Raw genomic sequence first — 18,058 nt, 5'->3', positions numbered from 1 at the left:
GAGATAAGATTTTAGAATTTAGTTAGTTCATATCTGTTCACATTCAAAACACAAGTTAATGTAAAGAGACAGAGCAAGGTGGCAAATTAACAAGATTTTTATAGAACTGCTATGGACTTAGTTTTCAAATGTTTCACTTGCATTTGAATATTGATGAGTCTGATGGTCTCAATGCCTGTAAAAGAGTAAGGTCAAATCACAGAGGTGTTATTTTGGAAGAACATCGAAACCTTCTCCTTTCTTATTTCTCCTCTAACTGCCTTTGAGCTATCATATGATGAGAATTATTCCCATTTCAGACTCTGGCATAATTTTTCCTTTCTTAGATAGGCTGCGGTGGCTAACTGCATAGGTTCCAAGGGCTTGTTCTATAGGCAAATTTAGTTAGGGGGTAATAAACCACTATTGCTGAAATTAGAAAGATGCTGTTAACCAACAAGAGTGGTTTTCCAAACATAGGTAAACTGAAAGCTGAATTTAAAATCCACAAATAACTAACAATCAACCTTTAATATTTTGAATATCTTATTCCTATATAGAGAAGATGGATTATAAAACCAATACACATTTTCTCTTGATGGCTAAACCTTTCCTCTAGAAAGAAAAACAAAAAGAAAATCAAACTAAGTTAGATGAAAGTATTATAGATCTGCTTTCCCGTGGAAGGTAAACAAAAGTATTTGAATAGACACAACACTTTTGAAATGCCTCAATATTAATTTTTTTGTAGTTCTTGAATATTACATAGATAAAGTAAATGGCACTTCTGGCTTCTGAAACCTTAGTGAGAAAGGTGAAGTTTCTGATTAATTAGCAACACTTTATAGCCTGCTCTCTGGGAATCCGATCAAAGTGAAAGTGAAAGCTTCATTGTTTACAGATGAATATAAAAGACGGTAGTGCCACACCTAAGTTTATAAACAAATATACAGCTGGAAGGGAGATATGTGACATCTTTAAAGGCCAATAGATTAACTCTTCATTTTCCGTAATTAGAATAATTCACAAGTATGGGATTACTTTCAGCTAGATATCATCAAAATGGGCAAATACTTGTATTCTATAATTTTCAAAACTTAGCTATATATGTATATATGTGACATATTTTATATAGTCCATCAGTCTGTGCATATGTATATGGGGGTACATAATAGGCATATGTATATGTGTATACATTTATAAACACACATATACATATAAAGTGTACAAATCTTAAATTCATAACTAAAGTAGACATCTGTGTGACAACCACCCAGATCAAGATACGGAAATTTTCCAGCATTCTATAAGGGTTCCTTGTGGTCAATGTAGAGTTAGCAATGGGGAAAATAAATGTGGAATAAACTGAAAGAGATGTTGTTCACATAACACTCACCTTCCAATGGCTTGGGTAGAAAATGAGCTGCTGGTTTGGTTTTCTTTACTCTGTTTCCTTTCATTACTTGCCCTTCCTTATTCAATCCCAAAAACCAGGCTCTACCAGATTCCTGTTGTCTGTATAGCATAGACGAGTAGATTACGTAATAGTTTTCAAAAACAGATTCTTTAAACTTGCATTCAGGGGTAAAAAGTTCCTGTCGAGAAAAGAGGAAGAAAAGACAGTTAGAGAAAAGAATGGGAGTTTCCTTGAACTTTTTCTTTCTTCTTCCAGAAACTTGTCTGCCAGGCTCAATGAGTCAGCCCTTGGGCAGTGATGACCAGCCGCACCTCATCCTGCATGCAGTATTTGTGCACTTTTTTCTTTTCAATATACAACAAGTAGAGAAGAATCTGATATTACCCAGAATATATACATAGGCAAAAGTATGCATGCCCTTTAGTAAGAAGATAAGAGACATGCGCATTAGAACAGTCTTGTTGAAACAGAATACAGTTCAAGCAGAGTATAAACAGAAAAAGCACAACAAAGTAGCATCATATATTCACCATAGGCTAAACAAAAATAAAATATATGCTTATGGTACTTGCTCATCTATTTTCAATATTTCCGTAGGAATAATTCTATGCTACCCTGATAGTTGCTAGCCATGCTCCGGATCACTGATATGATAGGGCAATATATTTTACCTACAAAGAGGCAAACCAAAACCCCAAACTAAAACCATGAAGATCAGCTGGCACACAAGCTAGCCACCGCTGCAGCTGAGGCTGGATGTTGTGTTAGCTGGTTGTAGTGACAGGAGCTGGAAATAATGACCTAATTCAATGCTTTGGAGCCCCACTGGAATTCTTGAAGAGAAACATCAAAAGCTGCCCTGACTGCAATCCACCTGGCTTTTCTGGAAAGGGCAACATGAAATAAGTGCCATGGCACTCAATGCCAGGATCCCCAGTGAGGAGCAGCACAAAGCTTACTACTTTATGATTATCGTTAATGACATAAATATTCATAGGTGACTTTAACAGACTTTTAAACTTTACCTGACAACGGCATTTCTGACAGACTTCTATTAAAAGTAATTTAAAAATTCACCCTACCTGGTTATAGATATGGAGGCCACTTGTCTCTGTGGCTATTTAAATATTTCAATATTGTACTATCATATATATACAAAATATGGATGCAAAACAGAGCTTTCTTGTCACCGATCTCCTAAAAGAATGACAGTACTTGAAAAAAATTTCACCTTAATAGATCTTTATGACTACAGGAAATAACCTGCTTTTCCCCATTTTAAAATATTATTTTCTATACACATTCTGAAAAACACATCATTTAGGGACTAAAAATAAAACTTGTCAGAGTTAAAGTTATGCTAACTGTAATAAGGAATGTGACATTATTGCATGTAGAAAGATTCTTTCAGTATTTCCCATGAGAGTCTGAATTATCAAATGATGTCTCTTGCAAGATGCAATTTATTCAGAGCGCCCCATTGCTTTAATTCACTGAGAGCTAATAGTTTTCCAAGGGGAACAGGTTTTGTTAATGGCAGACACTTCTCATGAAAAAGATAACAGATCCAGTGATTAATTTGATGAGATCAAAAGTAGCCAAAAGATGGGCTTAAACACACCCAGTGGAATTTATGTGGGCCTTCATTTCTTCTAGATGATGCTAGCTCAGGTTTGAAGATCCCATCTAAATAAATGTTCTGGCTTTCCACTAAATCCTATTTTTCCAAATATCTTTCCATTACTTCTCTTACTAATAAACAACAGTCTCAGTGAGTTAATCAGGCCATGCCTCAGAGGGAAGATTCACAAAAGGGTGCATGTTCACACATTTGTGGCAAGGAAAATAGAGTGGAATGCTATAAATCTGACTTGTCCTCAAAAGACTAATAAATATAACATATTGTTTGAATGTGCACTTCTATGACAAACAGATGAGACTTCAGTGTGTCACTTGTCTTTTATTGAGACAGGCCAAGGCATCCAAGCATATTATTTACCAGTTAAAATTCATCTCAGAACCAGCTGGGAGTGGACTGTAAAAAAGCTGACCTGGTAGGTCACTGCAGGGTCAGAGGAGCTGGCACCTGCCTTCTGGGATAGCAGGTCTCTGCCCAGAGCCTGGCTCACCATATTGAGGGGATCATTGACTGACCTTTACCTAGGGACACCAGGGCCTCTGGCTCTGGAAAAGCAGTTCTACAGAGTAGTCAAGCCTTATTCCCATCTGATCCCCATGTAGGAGACATGAAGAATGCTGCTGGCACTACTGTCAGCAAATGAGACATGCATGGTCTTTTCTCTGAATGGCAGATGAAAGAGAATGAAGACCCTAGGTGTGGAAGGACATCTGACACTAAGTCTTTTTAGATAAAATATCTGCCTCTCGGGACCCTGAGGAAGCCATCCCACATCCCCCTTCTGGGAGCTGGGCCAGTGACTTCACAGTTGCATGGATAGGAAGGTAGATTGGAGAAATGTGAAAGGGTCTTGGACCCTCTGATAATCACATAGACTTCTTATGAACAAGAGGTAGACATGCAGACCTCCCTTCTTGAAAAAAAGGGAATAATGCCATAGCCCAATTGGTATTTTACAGACACATACCTGTTGTCAATGCAGAGCCTGGTTCTGAGGCATTAGTAACACTTATACACTGATGTATTGAAGCCCAATATCTTGCAAAATGAACCAGAAAATTGTACAACATACATACATATGTGTTCACTTTAGGAAATAGTATTAATATAATTATCAAGGACACACAAAGTAAGGAGAGAAAGATCACCAGAATTATGACATGTTGTTAAATTGATTTCTGAGCCTCCTGGTAGCCCAGATGGAAATAGAAAGAGTATATGTTCTAAAAATTATAGAAGAGAGTAAATCTTTTCTTTTTCTCGGGACTAACTTCTAAAAGGTATTTCCTTGCAAGGAAAAAGTGTCATTGAGCAAATGAACAAAACATAACACATAAACTTCCATGCTCTTGATAATAACTGTACAGTTAACATGGTCAGAGTTTTGTGTCTGAATCCCACAATATGTTTCAGGGCGACACAGTGAAAAGTCCTCTGGGTGGACATTGTCATTGATGAGATTCCCTAGGGGACATGTGCCCAGCATGGGTCACAAAACTCAATGCCTCTACTGACCAGGTGGACTCAAGAGTGAGGCAGGTTGCTATGATCATGGCACCATTATGAGGCTAAATGTCCTCTCCCTCCTCAGGCTCAGTGTTGATGAGAGACAGTTTTAGAAAAGAAAAGTCTTAGGTCTTTAGAGAAGTCTGGTTTTCCAAAGGGAATAAGGAAATCAGGTTTCCTATAAAATTTCCTTTTAATGGAGGCAACCACTTCTTAGTTCTTTGTTTTTGATGTTGTGTAGACCAAGGGCCAGAGATGGGGCCCCTGAGCCTGCAGTTTGAGACCTCCAACGTTGAAGGAGCCAAAGTACTAAAGAAAGAAGGAACCCCAGGTGGCTTAGCAACGCAGCCCTAACATACCGTATGGTTTTTGATACATTTGAGTAATATGATGAATGTGCCAGTGAAATGCTCTAAAACCGGCAGTGATAATATGAGAATGCTTATTTAAATTTAAGCTTAAATATAAACTCTCAGAAACTGGCAAAATCAAATAGATATGGAGTTTCATGTGTCTTTTCCTTGGCTTGCCTGCCTATATTTAGAACCCCTGATACCACAACAAAACAACAGTTGAGTTCCAGCAGAAGCTTCAATATTAATTTGTATCATTGCCAGACTAAATAAACCACTCACAGAATAGAAAAAACAGAACAATTAGACAAAAATTTCATATCTCCTTTTATCTTGTGGTGGTTCTGAATTAAAAGCATCATCTGTGGTACTTTAACAGTAGGGGCAGCATTCCTTTTCTGAGGGAAATGCCTTTGTTTAGGAAAATAATCTGATGGGCCATCTGCATGTACAAAGTAAGGTTTCTGGGTTCAGGTGGAAAGTAGAAGGTGGAGGGAAGGGAAGGCCCGTGTTCCCTAATCCATAACTAGTGAATAGCTACAAACCCAGATGATTCATGATAACCTAACCTAAGAATGAAGAGTGACCCTGAGGATCTAGGTCAGTGGTCCAGCAAACTATATACACTAAGGGCCAGAGAGAACTGCTGACCTGTTCTTGTAGCTCGCACTCCAAAGTTCAGGGCTGAATTGTTGAGACAGGTTGTATGGCCTACAAGGACTGCAATGTTTGCTCTATGGTGATTTGCCAAAAAATTTGGCCAACTCTGATCTAAGGTAAATTTTGAGGACTTCCCAACCTAGATAAATAGAGAAGGGCTGCTCATCTAATTTCAAATTACTAAAGAACTAAGTATTCCGAAATTGAACTTGGATCGTACTTATTTTCATGTATACAAATGTGAACGATTTGAATCAGAATTTCATGAGTTTCATCCCTGGAAATGTCCATACTGTGTGTTACGAGCCAGAGTTTCTGATAAGGATACACAAGTAGTAACCTGCAAATTCCTTTAGTCCTGGAATCATCTAGGACTAAATGAAAATTTACATTTTGGTTAATGGTTTGCCTACCACCACCACCACCACCTCCATTGTTTTAAAAGGAAAATATAAAAGCAAGAATTCCAGATAAATTTACAGCATTTATTAGAATATAAAGCAAACCTAAAATAGATTAAAAAGGAAGGGTAGAGAAATATTCAACATATACTAGCAAATAGCATACAACAAACGCACAATAAGTAATTACTGTTAATATTATATTAACCTCTATATTTCAGAGTCATCAAAAAGCTCAGTCCCCTCCCATTAACATCTCAGTAATGATTCTGATGCTGAACTTTGGAGTATATCTCCCCAGGCTCAAACTGAGAGAAGGAGGAGCCTTAGATTTCAAGTTCTTCCTTGAAGAACAGTAACAAATCATAAAGGCTTCTGCAAAACTCAGAGAAGATAATAGAGTTGCAAAATGATTTGTAAGCTATACATTGAGTTGTAGATTATAGTTATATTGATAGTTATATGTATAAGCTATACATAGAATTGCAAAGTGCAACTGGGATGTTCACTGTTATTATGGACAGGGAAGTAGTGATGTAATTATTCCTTCCAGGTTTCAACTTAATAGACATTCCTATGTACAGGAATCCCAAAGACCCATTTAACCTGAATTCTCAGTTTTTTTTTCCTTTTGTACTCTTCAGAGATGTTACCTACTAGAATTTATCATGAGGTCAGACTCTGCTGACCCATTATCTCATTCTCCTTCACCTTCTATAGTTTCAAAATCAATGGTATGCTTTAATGATACTGCTCTGATGCTACCCAGCTATTTAAAAAGAAATGCAGAACACACTTAAGATTACATATAAGGGAAAAATGTTCTGACCTTTTAGAAGAATTAATAGTCGTGAATTTGAAGACAAACAGAATTTGTATTTAACACTCAAAAGCAGGCAATTGAGTTGACTAATGTATTTATCTGAAACTCTCCATAATCAAATATTCATAATATATTCATAATATTAGACTATGACTGGTGCCCACAAAAGAAAAAATTAGCCAATTGTTTGTGCATGTGCTTCAAACTAAAGCATAATTATATTTGTGTTTAAGAGACAGCTTTGATTTGATTACAGGACCCAGTAGTTTGAAGTACATTCTCACTGACAAAGCAGTGTCTCCAGTACTTATATTTATAGGTCCAGAAGCTGTTACCTAAGTAGTTTCTGAACTACAGAAAAAAAACCATAAATGAATACATTTTCTTTTTTCTTTTTTTTTTGCCAGGAAAGATACTATTTGACATTTAGAGATACTATAAATAAATAAAAAGATTTATCTTAGATATAGTAATTGGTTTATTAAATATATTTTAAAATTTATATTATATTGAATAAATATTTTCTTTTTAAGACTTATTGACATACTTCTTTAGAATTGTGGCAAGAACATTATTTATTGTAATGATTAAATATTAAATAATTTGAGCATTTATTATATAACTATGTATTTTTATATATTTTCATATATATTATATATACATATGTAAGAATCTTTAACCATACAAAGCGGGAATATATGTATCTCCTTGTTATTCAAGGACTGAATAGCAACTTCTTCACTTGGGAATTTGTCAGAGAGGCAGAATCCAGGCCCCATTGCAGACCTACTAAATCAGAATTTGCATTTTAATAAGACTCCAGCAGATCTATATGTACTTTAGAGCTCGGGAAGCACTGGAATATGTTTCTATTACCATTGATAAATTAATAAATAATCACAAAATTTTAGATAATATCAAACTGATATTAATCACAGGCTTGTTACTATTTCTTAACATTAATATAAAATTTATTAAATCAAGAAAATGGAAACAAAAACATGAAGTATTTACAGCACATCTGTAAGTAAGAAATTTTGAGATTATAAGTAAAAATATGTGCCAACTGGTTCTATAATGTTAAGTCTGTTTTCTCTAGAATATAGACATGGATAAATTTCTAAAATAATAATGCTTATAACATGAACAGATGGTATCACTGCTATAAATATTAGCAAAAACCTTACAAAATAAATATCCTTAAGAAAGTATTGATACAACCATTCACCATCCTCACACATCTGTCAGTACACAACAGTGAAATCTTCAACATAATAAGGATGACAATAATAATAATGTTAATAACTTTTGCTAATACTTAAATTATATATACTCTGCACCAGGCACTATGCTATACACTTTACATAATCAATTAATTTAATCCTCACTATAATTCTATGGGATTGGTGCTATTATTATCTTCATGTTAGAAATGAAGTAATTGATCATAGAGAGTTAGTTTGCCCAGATACATTTATTTTCATCAGGTAAATACATTTAATGATTCCTACTCATTTATCATATTACTCAGCTAAAGATATTTACTGTCTTAGATATGTAACTAATTGTAAAAATGGCCTGTATTCTTCACCCTCTCCTAGACCTTTAGTATGTAATTTGACATGTCCTCTCAGTATGGACCAAGGTGAGGAAAGCAGAGTTTTGACAAACACTTGTGCACCTGGGCTTGCCTTTTCCACCTCCTGCATAGCCATGGCAGCATGCTTAGGCTAGCCTGCTTGAGGAGAGACATAGGGGAGAAAGAGTCAGCTGTTTCAACCTAAGGTAGCCTATTTCCAGACACACGATCAAGTCCCGCCTGAGATCTACAGAGCTATTTAGTTAAATTCCACCTGACTCCACACACACTTAACTGTTACATGCCACATTATCTCTTGTGGGTGTTTGTTATGTGGTTACAGAAAGGCAATTGATAACTGATACAGATAATTGCTAATTCAGCTGAATTACTACTTCCACTAAAACACAGAAAATATGTGTCTTATCTGCTGAACTTTATGCCTACATATGGAAGAAAATAAAATGGAAAACCGTAATGAATGATATATGCTATCATACTGGCATAGGTGACACATATCTCTATATAATTGTGAAGGAATTGTAAATTCTTAAGAGTGTTAAAAAAAAAAAAAACAAGCAAACATAGGTATTCAAAATGAATCTCTTCTCCCCTTCACCCAGCCTGTATAAAACTTTTTCCCCCATTGATCAATTAAAGAAATATTGAACAAAACAGAAATTGGATTGGCTGCCATCTGTTGCTAATCATCCCCCTAGAAAAACGCAATCCATGGCTGTTGAAAATTCCCCAGGAAAGGGTTAAAATGAGATGAGGGTGTTATAGTGGACGGTGTTGTTGAGTAAAACCTGAGCTCTCAGATCTAGTGTGTTCTGCTGTTTTGTCACACATGAGCTTCCCAATGGTGCACTTCTCCAAGATACGTAGGGTCAAATGCTAACTGTACTGAACTCTGGTTAAATGGGAAATGTAAAACTGATACTGTTTTATGTGAAGGGAATCAGACTGAATTACGTCATCAAACCCAGAAAAAGTGCTGCTACAAGTTTTAAAAATATTCCTGGATGATCTGAGTGAATGAAGTCAACGGATAACACATGCACACAGTGATATATGCAAGTTTCTTGGTCTGACAAATACTAAGAGGCTTCACCAAAACTGAGATTAATGACGTCTCTAAGTCAGATTATCGGAGCTGCTTCATCCTCCGTCTTAAGGATTTTACAAATGCAGTTAGTGATTTGTACTTTTGTTACAGGAGAAAGATCAAATGAAGCCCATGTTATAGATACATAAATTAATGATGACAATGTCAGTGAACATTTTAGAACATTTTAAAAATAGGGTTATCTCATTCGAAAGTTAAATAATAGAATATGTTATATAGTCGCCACCATAATACATGGTTCAGGACCCTGTGCCCAGCTACAAATTGTTTATTCCCTGTCTGCAACAAAACAAGTACAGAAATTGAACAAAAACACTTATTATCCTCTGCAGCAATTTAAGAGTATTTTAAAATACCTTTTGGTTGTAAAAACTAAAAATCCTGAACTTTTGTCTTTTAAAAAATGGTTTTCTAGTAATTTAATGTTCTTATATTTTGTGAAAGTATCTCTCTGAAAAAGATTGAAAATTAAAAGAAAACGATTGTTCTTACCACAGATGTCTAGGGAATCTTGCTTTATTATAGATTGGGTTAGATGTGAATATAAATCTAATTAAAGGAAAACTAAAGTGCATCTGAGTAATAATTAACATTTATTTATTTATCAATGTATGCCAGTCAAAATGCTAAATGCTTTTACATGCATGATCTCATTTTATTCCTTTTAGCAAAGGATGGCATTAAATTTAAGCATCTTTTTTTAAAAAAAAGATTTTATTTATTTACTCATGAGAGGCACACACACACACACACACACACAGAGAGAAAGAGAGAGAGAGGCAGAGACACAGGCAGAGGGAGAAGCAGGCTCCATGCAGGGAGCCCAACGTGGGACTTGATCCCAGGTCTCCAGGATCAGGTCCTGGGCTGAAGGCGGCGCTAAACCGCTGAGCCACTGGGCTGCCCTAAAGTTAAGCATCTTGGTAAGAGTTTATGCAGAGTAGGGTTTCATCCTCAGCTGTCTCAGTCACCACTAGTTATGCCACTGGTCAACCCAATATAGTTCTAAAAGGGAATTAAGGAAAGAAATGTGACTTGATAACAAATAGAGCAACCACAAGGCAAGTTAAGACAGTTTCAGAACAAATTTTCTCCTTCAATGAATGACCCTCAAGAAAGGACTAGAAAAGATTATTGAGTACATTTAGATAAATTACTTAAAAATTATCAGCTGTAACATTTATTTTATTTATTTTTTTTTATTTTTATTTATTTTTTTTTTATTTTTTTTGTAACATTTATTTTATTCTTAACTTATTTCATTCCTTTTCCCTAATGTTTCCACAGTGTTACGATTTAACTGGGACTTGGGCCTGCTCTGGTCCTGCAGGTATCATATATACCTGAAAGAGAATAAAGAAATACAGAGAAGTAGCATTTAAGAAATAATATTGCACAATTAAGGGCTTCCAAGATAGCTGGGGGGTGGGGTGGGACAAACAACAAAACCTGTGTTCCCAGAGTCAGGGTACCACTGGCCAGGGTGAGGGTGTGGGTCAGGGAAGGAGTGCAACAAAGATATCCCTGAATCAGACAAAAGCTGTGGAAGATACTCAGCTCTTTTACATTCAACTAGATAAAGATATTATCACTGATGGTAGCAAATATTTTCAACTCATTGCACTAGAATTTTTGTTAGACAAAAGCAAAATTTGCTGTGCAAAAAAATTAATTTTTAAGTTGATGTAGTTAGAAGAGAGGTATTCTGTATTTTGTCATGTCATACCAAACCCCACCTGGTTGCTTTATCTTCCTTCATGATGAACATGAAGAACATGATGATGTTCTTTCAACTCCATGTCCTTGTTTTCACCAGTTTTTCTTCCGCTTAACTCCCTGAACTGTATTTTAATACTATTTCTATGACTCTACAAGCTTCACTCTTTAGGCTAAATTCTACATGCATCTGCAAGCTTTTTCTACTTTCCTTTCTTTAAACCCCATTTAAATGCTTAAATTAGACCTTTCCATTGAACTTTTTTTGGTATTAAGTGTATGTGTTGTAGACATTTCCTAATAAAATATCCTAGTCAGAACCACTTACTTATATAAACTAAAAAGCAAAGTAAATCAAACAATCAAGAGTACTGGTTTATACAACCTTTAAAATGCAAGCTTCCATAGAAAAATGAAGGAACTATAAGCAGGTTTACAATACTCCTAAAATGCCATATTTACTGAATAACATTTATATTGAGCTTTATGATTTTCAAAGACCATTCACACATACTTTGTTTGATTCAATAATGCTGTTAAAAATGCTGTCAGAAGAAAAAATAGCATTATTTCATGTCACAGATGATGATTTTGAGTCTCAGAGAGCACAAGTCCTAATAGGCAATGGATGAGATGTATTTCTTTCCATCCATATGATAATTTATGTACATCATGCTGCTACTTAGCAAATATTTATTAATAATAACAATGTTAAAAATACAGAGCAAATTGAAAGGATTTATTTTTTTTCTCCAGAGTATCCAATGAATCATCTTACTGGAGTAAGACAGAAGTCAGGATCTGATTAGGAGTCACCAACACTGAATGTATAGAACACAGAATAAGCCCACATTGTTCTAAGATGAAAACCTGAGGATTCTTTTCTCTTGATTTTGTTTAAGTAGCTAGTAATGCAGCAGATATGATTTCCCAGATTCTGGTAACAACTTGTTCAATGATTCCAAAGGTTAAAGGGTGACCACAAACATCAAAAAACAAAGAGAGACACCAGAAAGGTAAGAAGAGAGACAGTATCTTCCAGGGAAGCAGAGGACCCAAGGAAACTGTCAACTTATGACTAACTTACTCTACCTAGATGAAGTGGGCCTACCGAAGTGGGCCTGCTATCCATTTAATTCTAAATTAGCACTGAATTATTTTCATGTAGTATCATGAAATGTTACAGGCATTAGTGAATTACACTGTCTTATTTTCTAGGTTGTTGGTTGATAATATAACACTAGGAAATGGGAACAATTATATATGGCAAAAAAAAATCTACCATTATAAATCTTAAACTTCCTGTTTCAGCTATGAGCTAATAGATTTGAAAATCTGTGTATTGTGAACACATAGAAATAAGTTTCCATTATTCAACACTTAATGATACCCAAAAATCATGCATCCATTTATCCTATGAAAATTTAGTGAGTTTCTAGTATTTGCCAATCACTGTTCTTAATCTTGAGACATAACAATGAGCAAAAATTGGTATAGTCTGTCTTCTTGTGGAGGATACAGTCTAGTAGAGGAGATCAGATAGTTGCACTAATTATTATGTCATCATAAAATAAGACAAGTTCTTATAAAAAAAAGGGATGATTTCTCTGAGAACATATAACAAGTCAAATCTGACCTTGCCTGTGTTGGTAATACCAGAAAAACATTACACTCTGAGCTTAAATCTGAAACATCATTATGAGTTAACTAGGTTTAGAGCAAAGTGAAGAATATTCCCAGAAAGGGTAGTATCATGTGCAAAGCTCTGGGGCAGGAGCAGAGACAGATCATTTGAAGGATAAAATGAAAACTGTGAAATTGGAAGGCAGAGTGTGAAGGAGACAGCAGGAAAAGTTAAAATCTGGGGGCTAGGCATGAACCAAACCAGATGGTCATGGTCAGGTTTTGGTCTTTCTCCCTAAACTATGGGAAGATATTAAAAATTTGTATGCAAGAGCATGCCACAGTCACTTAGGCATTTGGATAGACCACTCAGGCCAAAGTCTGAAGAATGGAAAAGAACAGAGTCGTTTTGGATACAAAAATGCTGAATTGTCTACTGCAGTTCCAGGAAAGGCCATTGCCAGTGGAGAGAAAAGGGCAGATTTGAGAAGTTTTTAGGAGGTCAAACAGCCAGTACTCTGTGATTGTACATGGCAACGAAGGGAGAAAGAGTGTCAAGCACAATGTTCAGGTTTCTTGCTTGTGGAACTGGCCGACATTTGGTGTGTGTTCTTGCTGCTTCTGAAAGGTCAGACATTCCAGTTTTGTATTCTTGGGGAAAAATTAAGTTTATGTGTATAACATAAGTTTACATAGTGCTTTGTCCTTTTATAGACTATTATTTCTAATATTTATTGGGAAATTTTCCACAATGTTGTGTTTTAAGTTTTTTCTAAAGTAGCCCGCACACGTGTGTGCGTGTGTGTGTGCAGGTGTGTGTATGTGTTTTCAATTCCAGATTACTTTACAAAACTTAATGCATTCCTAAAGCAAAGAGAAATCACAGTTGAGGAACTATTATTAGTTTCAGAGCAAATGGAACTGGACGAGACAGACTGAAATTTGTGGGCGACAGTCCCTTAATTTTTTTACAGTTTTATTTCTTTTTAAAAAGTCCCAGTCAACAAACAAAATGGTTCCCGGATTACCACTAAAACAAAGAGGATGATGGCCATCATAGACTTCCAGGTCAAGGGCGGAAACATTTACAAAAGGTTTATCTCATAAGTTTCCTGTGGTGGAAAACTATTCTATTCCCAGAGAATTTAATATATAAGGATGACCCAAAAATTGCCAAAGGAAGTTAAATTTGTGACTTTTTCAGGTTACTATGAAATACAGTTATTCTTACCAATGTTGGGGCAGGCTTGTTCCCTTAGTAGCTGTTATTTATCAATCATTCATGAACTCACATAACTCTTTTTAAAATGATTTTCATCTTTATGTGGTGTTACAGTAAAACAACAACAACAGAAATTCCATCAGTGTATCCCTCCTGCCTTCATTAATCTATATGTTTGATAGTATACTTGCCACATTTATCTCTCTAGATTGAACTGGATAAGCTTTTAGGCCTGGTTTCATAGATTAGTTCTTCCATTCACTCAATGAGACTATTGGCTGTTGCAACTAAAAAAGCCAAGCAAATGGTAGGCCCTCTGAGGAGGAAAATTGAAAATAAATTAACAAGTATCACTATACCTTGTTACAAAGCCCCCATGAGCCTGACCCTGGGTGACAGTGTGCTCCCTGAGTAATGACTCAGGGAGCACAATATAAACATACAATATAAACATAGAAAGATAATTCAATTGATTAAGCATTAAGGAAGCGGTTTGAATAAGATCAATAAATTTGAATGTAGGTGCATTGAAGTCATTGGGAGAGAAAAGTACAGATGAAAGCCCAGTGATCGTTGTGCACAGACCCCCTAAGTATAGCAGGGGTTAAGGTCAAGGATTTGGAAACTGAATAAACCTGGGTTAGCTCCTACCCTGGCCTCTTAAGTATCTTGGAATCTTGGAAAAGTCACTGAACCTCCAAAATAAAATACTTACCTCTATGGAATTATTAAATTGGAAACAAAATCAGCATAGTTTTGGGGCAAAGTATATACTCAATAAATGCTAACTACGGCTTTTATAAAAAGACTAAGGATGAAGAGAATTATAATAACGTCTAGCAGAATTCATATAACTCTGAGGGAGATGAAAAAAAAAACAAATTCAGATCTGTTTATCAATCATGGAATTGTGCAAATGGAAACAACGAGCTCATTGTTGAAAGAGGAAACTTCAAGGCACTCTTTGGCTCTGCTAGACAGTCCACAAATGGAATACATAACCACACTTAAAAATAATTGAGATGGTAAATTTTATGTTATGTGCTTTTTTTTAACCACAGTCAAACAAATTTTTTTAAAGATATAAAAGAAAAAAGAAATTTTATCGTACTATCTCAGTGAACAATATCCAGTGAATTCTCATACTGGTAGGGTCAAATTGTATACATTTGTGTTTTGTCCATGTAAATATACACAATAAAGAGTTGCAGTGTGACAGATGTGTCTGAAAACCTTTATGACTTTTCAAAGTAGAGTTATACTTGTCCTTACTTCACAGAGACATTTGAAAATATGGCCCAACTAGGAGCTTCCTATCAGATTTTTAAAAGAGATTTTATTTATTTATTCATGAGAAAGAGAGACAGAGAGAGGCAGAGACACAGGCAGAGGGAGAAGCAGGCTTCATGCAAGGAGCCTGACGTGGGACTCGATCCTGGGTCTCCAGGATCACGCCCTGGGTTGAGGCGATGCTAAACCACTGAGCCACCCAGGCTGCCTGCTTCCTATCAGATTTTTTAAAAATTGAAAAAATAAAAAATAAAAAATTATGAACTGTTGTGAAATGATTAAAAGATGAATACTGAGGTTGATATCTATGGACAGAGAACAAACAATATATAGAGATTTTTATGCTCACCTTGTCTTGAGTACATTATGTAGCTAAACCCATAATTGCCAGCGTGGAAGATTTCAAAATCCTTGCTGACATATAGCATCTGACTGTATTTAACTATATAATATATACAGAATAACACAAACTCCAGGATGAGCTTACAATTTCCTTCAAAGATGAAAATAAATGGAAAATTACAAAAAAATTAAGAAATAAGACATATACGAACATATATATTTCAAGGGAAGGTTCAGATTTTGAGGGATGGGTTTTTAATATGAAGAGTGACAGTCTGTATAATACCAAGAAGGAGACTAAACGGAAAAACTAGCTGGCGTGAGAGGGGACCAGAGGAAGTGGGGGTCACTGGCAGGAAATGCCAGAGGCAGGTCAGTATCAGGAAGGGAGCAGCAATTGCAGGGCAGTCTTGAAACTGGTGAGTGCTGGAGGAGTAGATGGCTCCATGGGCATCATTATGACTAAAGTAAAGAGCACTGTGCAAATAAAATCAAAAGATGGTCCTGAGAAACTGGTGAGACTGATTTCACCCTAGAAAGGACAGTGAAGGGAGAGGGTGGCAGAAGGAGTATAAACGATCTTGGAGGAGTACATTGCAGTCCAATTGGCTACTACGATTGCAGTTAATGAGGCAAAGACCATTTGTGTTTAAATTTCTTATAACTTTGACTTTGTGTACACATCCCAGGTAACTCTAGCCGAAGCCAGTCATTGTGCATGAGAGATGGAATGCATATCCTGTGATTTGTCATATCCTGTGATTTGCCAGGGGGGGCAACAGACAGGACACTAATAGCATGGTCAGCTGGAAGTTCAATGCGGGTCAACTCAGCAGTATTGTTACTATCTATGTACACAAGATGAACATTCTTAATATGAAACCGACTCGAAGAAGTACAGGGAGAATTATATAGGGAATATTAGGGGCCCTATTTTTGTTTCTGTTTTTCCAATGCTATCCAAATCTTTCATTTAGTCAACAAACATTTGATTGTCTCTTCTGCGCAACTCACATACTAGTTGCTGGGGGTGGAAGAACAGGTGAGATAGAGACCTTGTCCTCTTGGAGTTTCAGTTTTAGTTTCATAGAGGGAATCAATACTACATTAGCCATAACAACAGAGCTGAAGACACCAGGGCTAGAGTCTACAGAAAGGAAAAGTTGTTTCTGATTAGGAGAAGGGGAAAAGCTTCTTAAATGAAGTGCTCATTAGCAAGGTCTTAAAAGGTGATTAGGAGTTTGTCAGGTGAAGGAGAAAGAGAAAGGCATTCCACTGAAAGGAAAAGAGCTGCCTTCTGGAAATTATAATTAATAAGAACTGTCTAAGATAGGAGCCTTGGACAGTGTGGTGGAAGCTTGAAATCCCAGATTTCAAGCAAAGGGATGATGAAGTTGTATTTTATTTTATTTTCTGTGTAGAAAGCATCTTTATTTTTTTAATGTAAATCCAAGTAGCCAGCATATAGCACATCATTAGTTTCAGATGCAGAGTTCAATAATTCATCAGTTGTGTGCTACACCCAGTGCTCATCATACCACTTGACATGGTGGTTTTTGAGCCACAATAGTAGTTGATTAGTAGCAGCTGAAACCATAGACCTACAAAACTACAACATTCATCTGGCCTTTTTACAGAAACAGTTTGCCAACCCCTGTGCTAGACCCTCATTGGGACTAGCTGAGTATAGCTTTCATGGGATTCCCTTATTCTAGAATAAATAATTTGGAAATACATAAAGCTTCTCTGGAAAAACAGAAGAAAAAGAAACAACTACATCTGTGGACAGATCTATTTGAGAATATCTGAGATTTGGATATTTGATTCTGGAGATTTTCCAATCTGATCTATAGAGGTAGCATAGAATTCATGCTGATTCATTCAATAGCCCAATTATGAAACAGATGGAGCAGCTTTCTACCTATATTTTACTTGTATTTTAATTACTTCATGGATACATTTTAATTCCTATCAGTAAAATTATACAGGCATATTTCTAATGAAATCTGTAATTAAAGAAGTTTCAATAATTAAAGAGGAGAACAGAAATCTGAAGTATTGTTTTTGCTTAACCAGAAACAACATTCAAAAAATAGATTTATAACATGTTTATCCTCTCAACGGTCTCTTGCACAGTTGATTAGAGGAGTGAAAATGAAATATTTAGAATTTGCTGTAAATAAATTTTAAAGATATTCAATACAAATTTTAATCAGCTGCATGAGGCACAAAAGAAAAATAATTTCTGTGTGTAAAATATGAAACAAGTCTTACTATTACGAGCAATGATATAAAAATGATCACTTATATGAATGACTAAAAGTACTTGGTAAAGACAGTATTTATATCATTTCAAAACTCAGCTATAAGGAATGGACT

At 35.7% G+C, this 18,058-nt stretch overlaps 1 protein-coding gene across 3 annotated transcripts in view; it reads right to left on the bottom strand.

The window, feature by feature from the left end:
- Positions 1-18,058, bottom strand: part of FGF14 (fibroblast growth factor 14) — a 620,647-nt gene that overhangs the window by 7,704 nt on the left and 594,885 nt on the right. For all 3 annotated transcript variants that reach the window (XM_041731271.1, XM_041731273.1, XM_041731272.1), the window contains one exon: positions 1,376-1,574. In XM_041731271.1, the coding sequence (XP_041587205.1) occupies positions 1,376-1,574 (199 nt within the window). The remainder of the gene's footprint in view (positions 1-1,375; positions 1,575-18,058) is intronic.

The sequence above is a fragment of the Vulpes lagopus genome, chromosome 16 (assembly GCF_018345385.1).
Source record: "Vulpes lagopus strain Blue_001 chromosome 16, ASM1834538v1, whole genome shotgun sequence".
Classification (NCBI taxonomy): domain Eukaryota; kingdom Metazoa; phylum Chordata; class Mammalia; order Carnivora; family Canidae; genus Vulpes; species Vulpes lagopus.
This window is presented reverse-complemented; position numbering and strand designations above follow the sequence as displayed.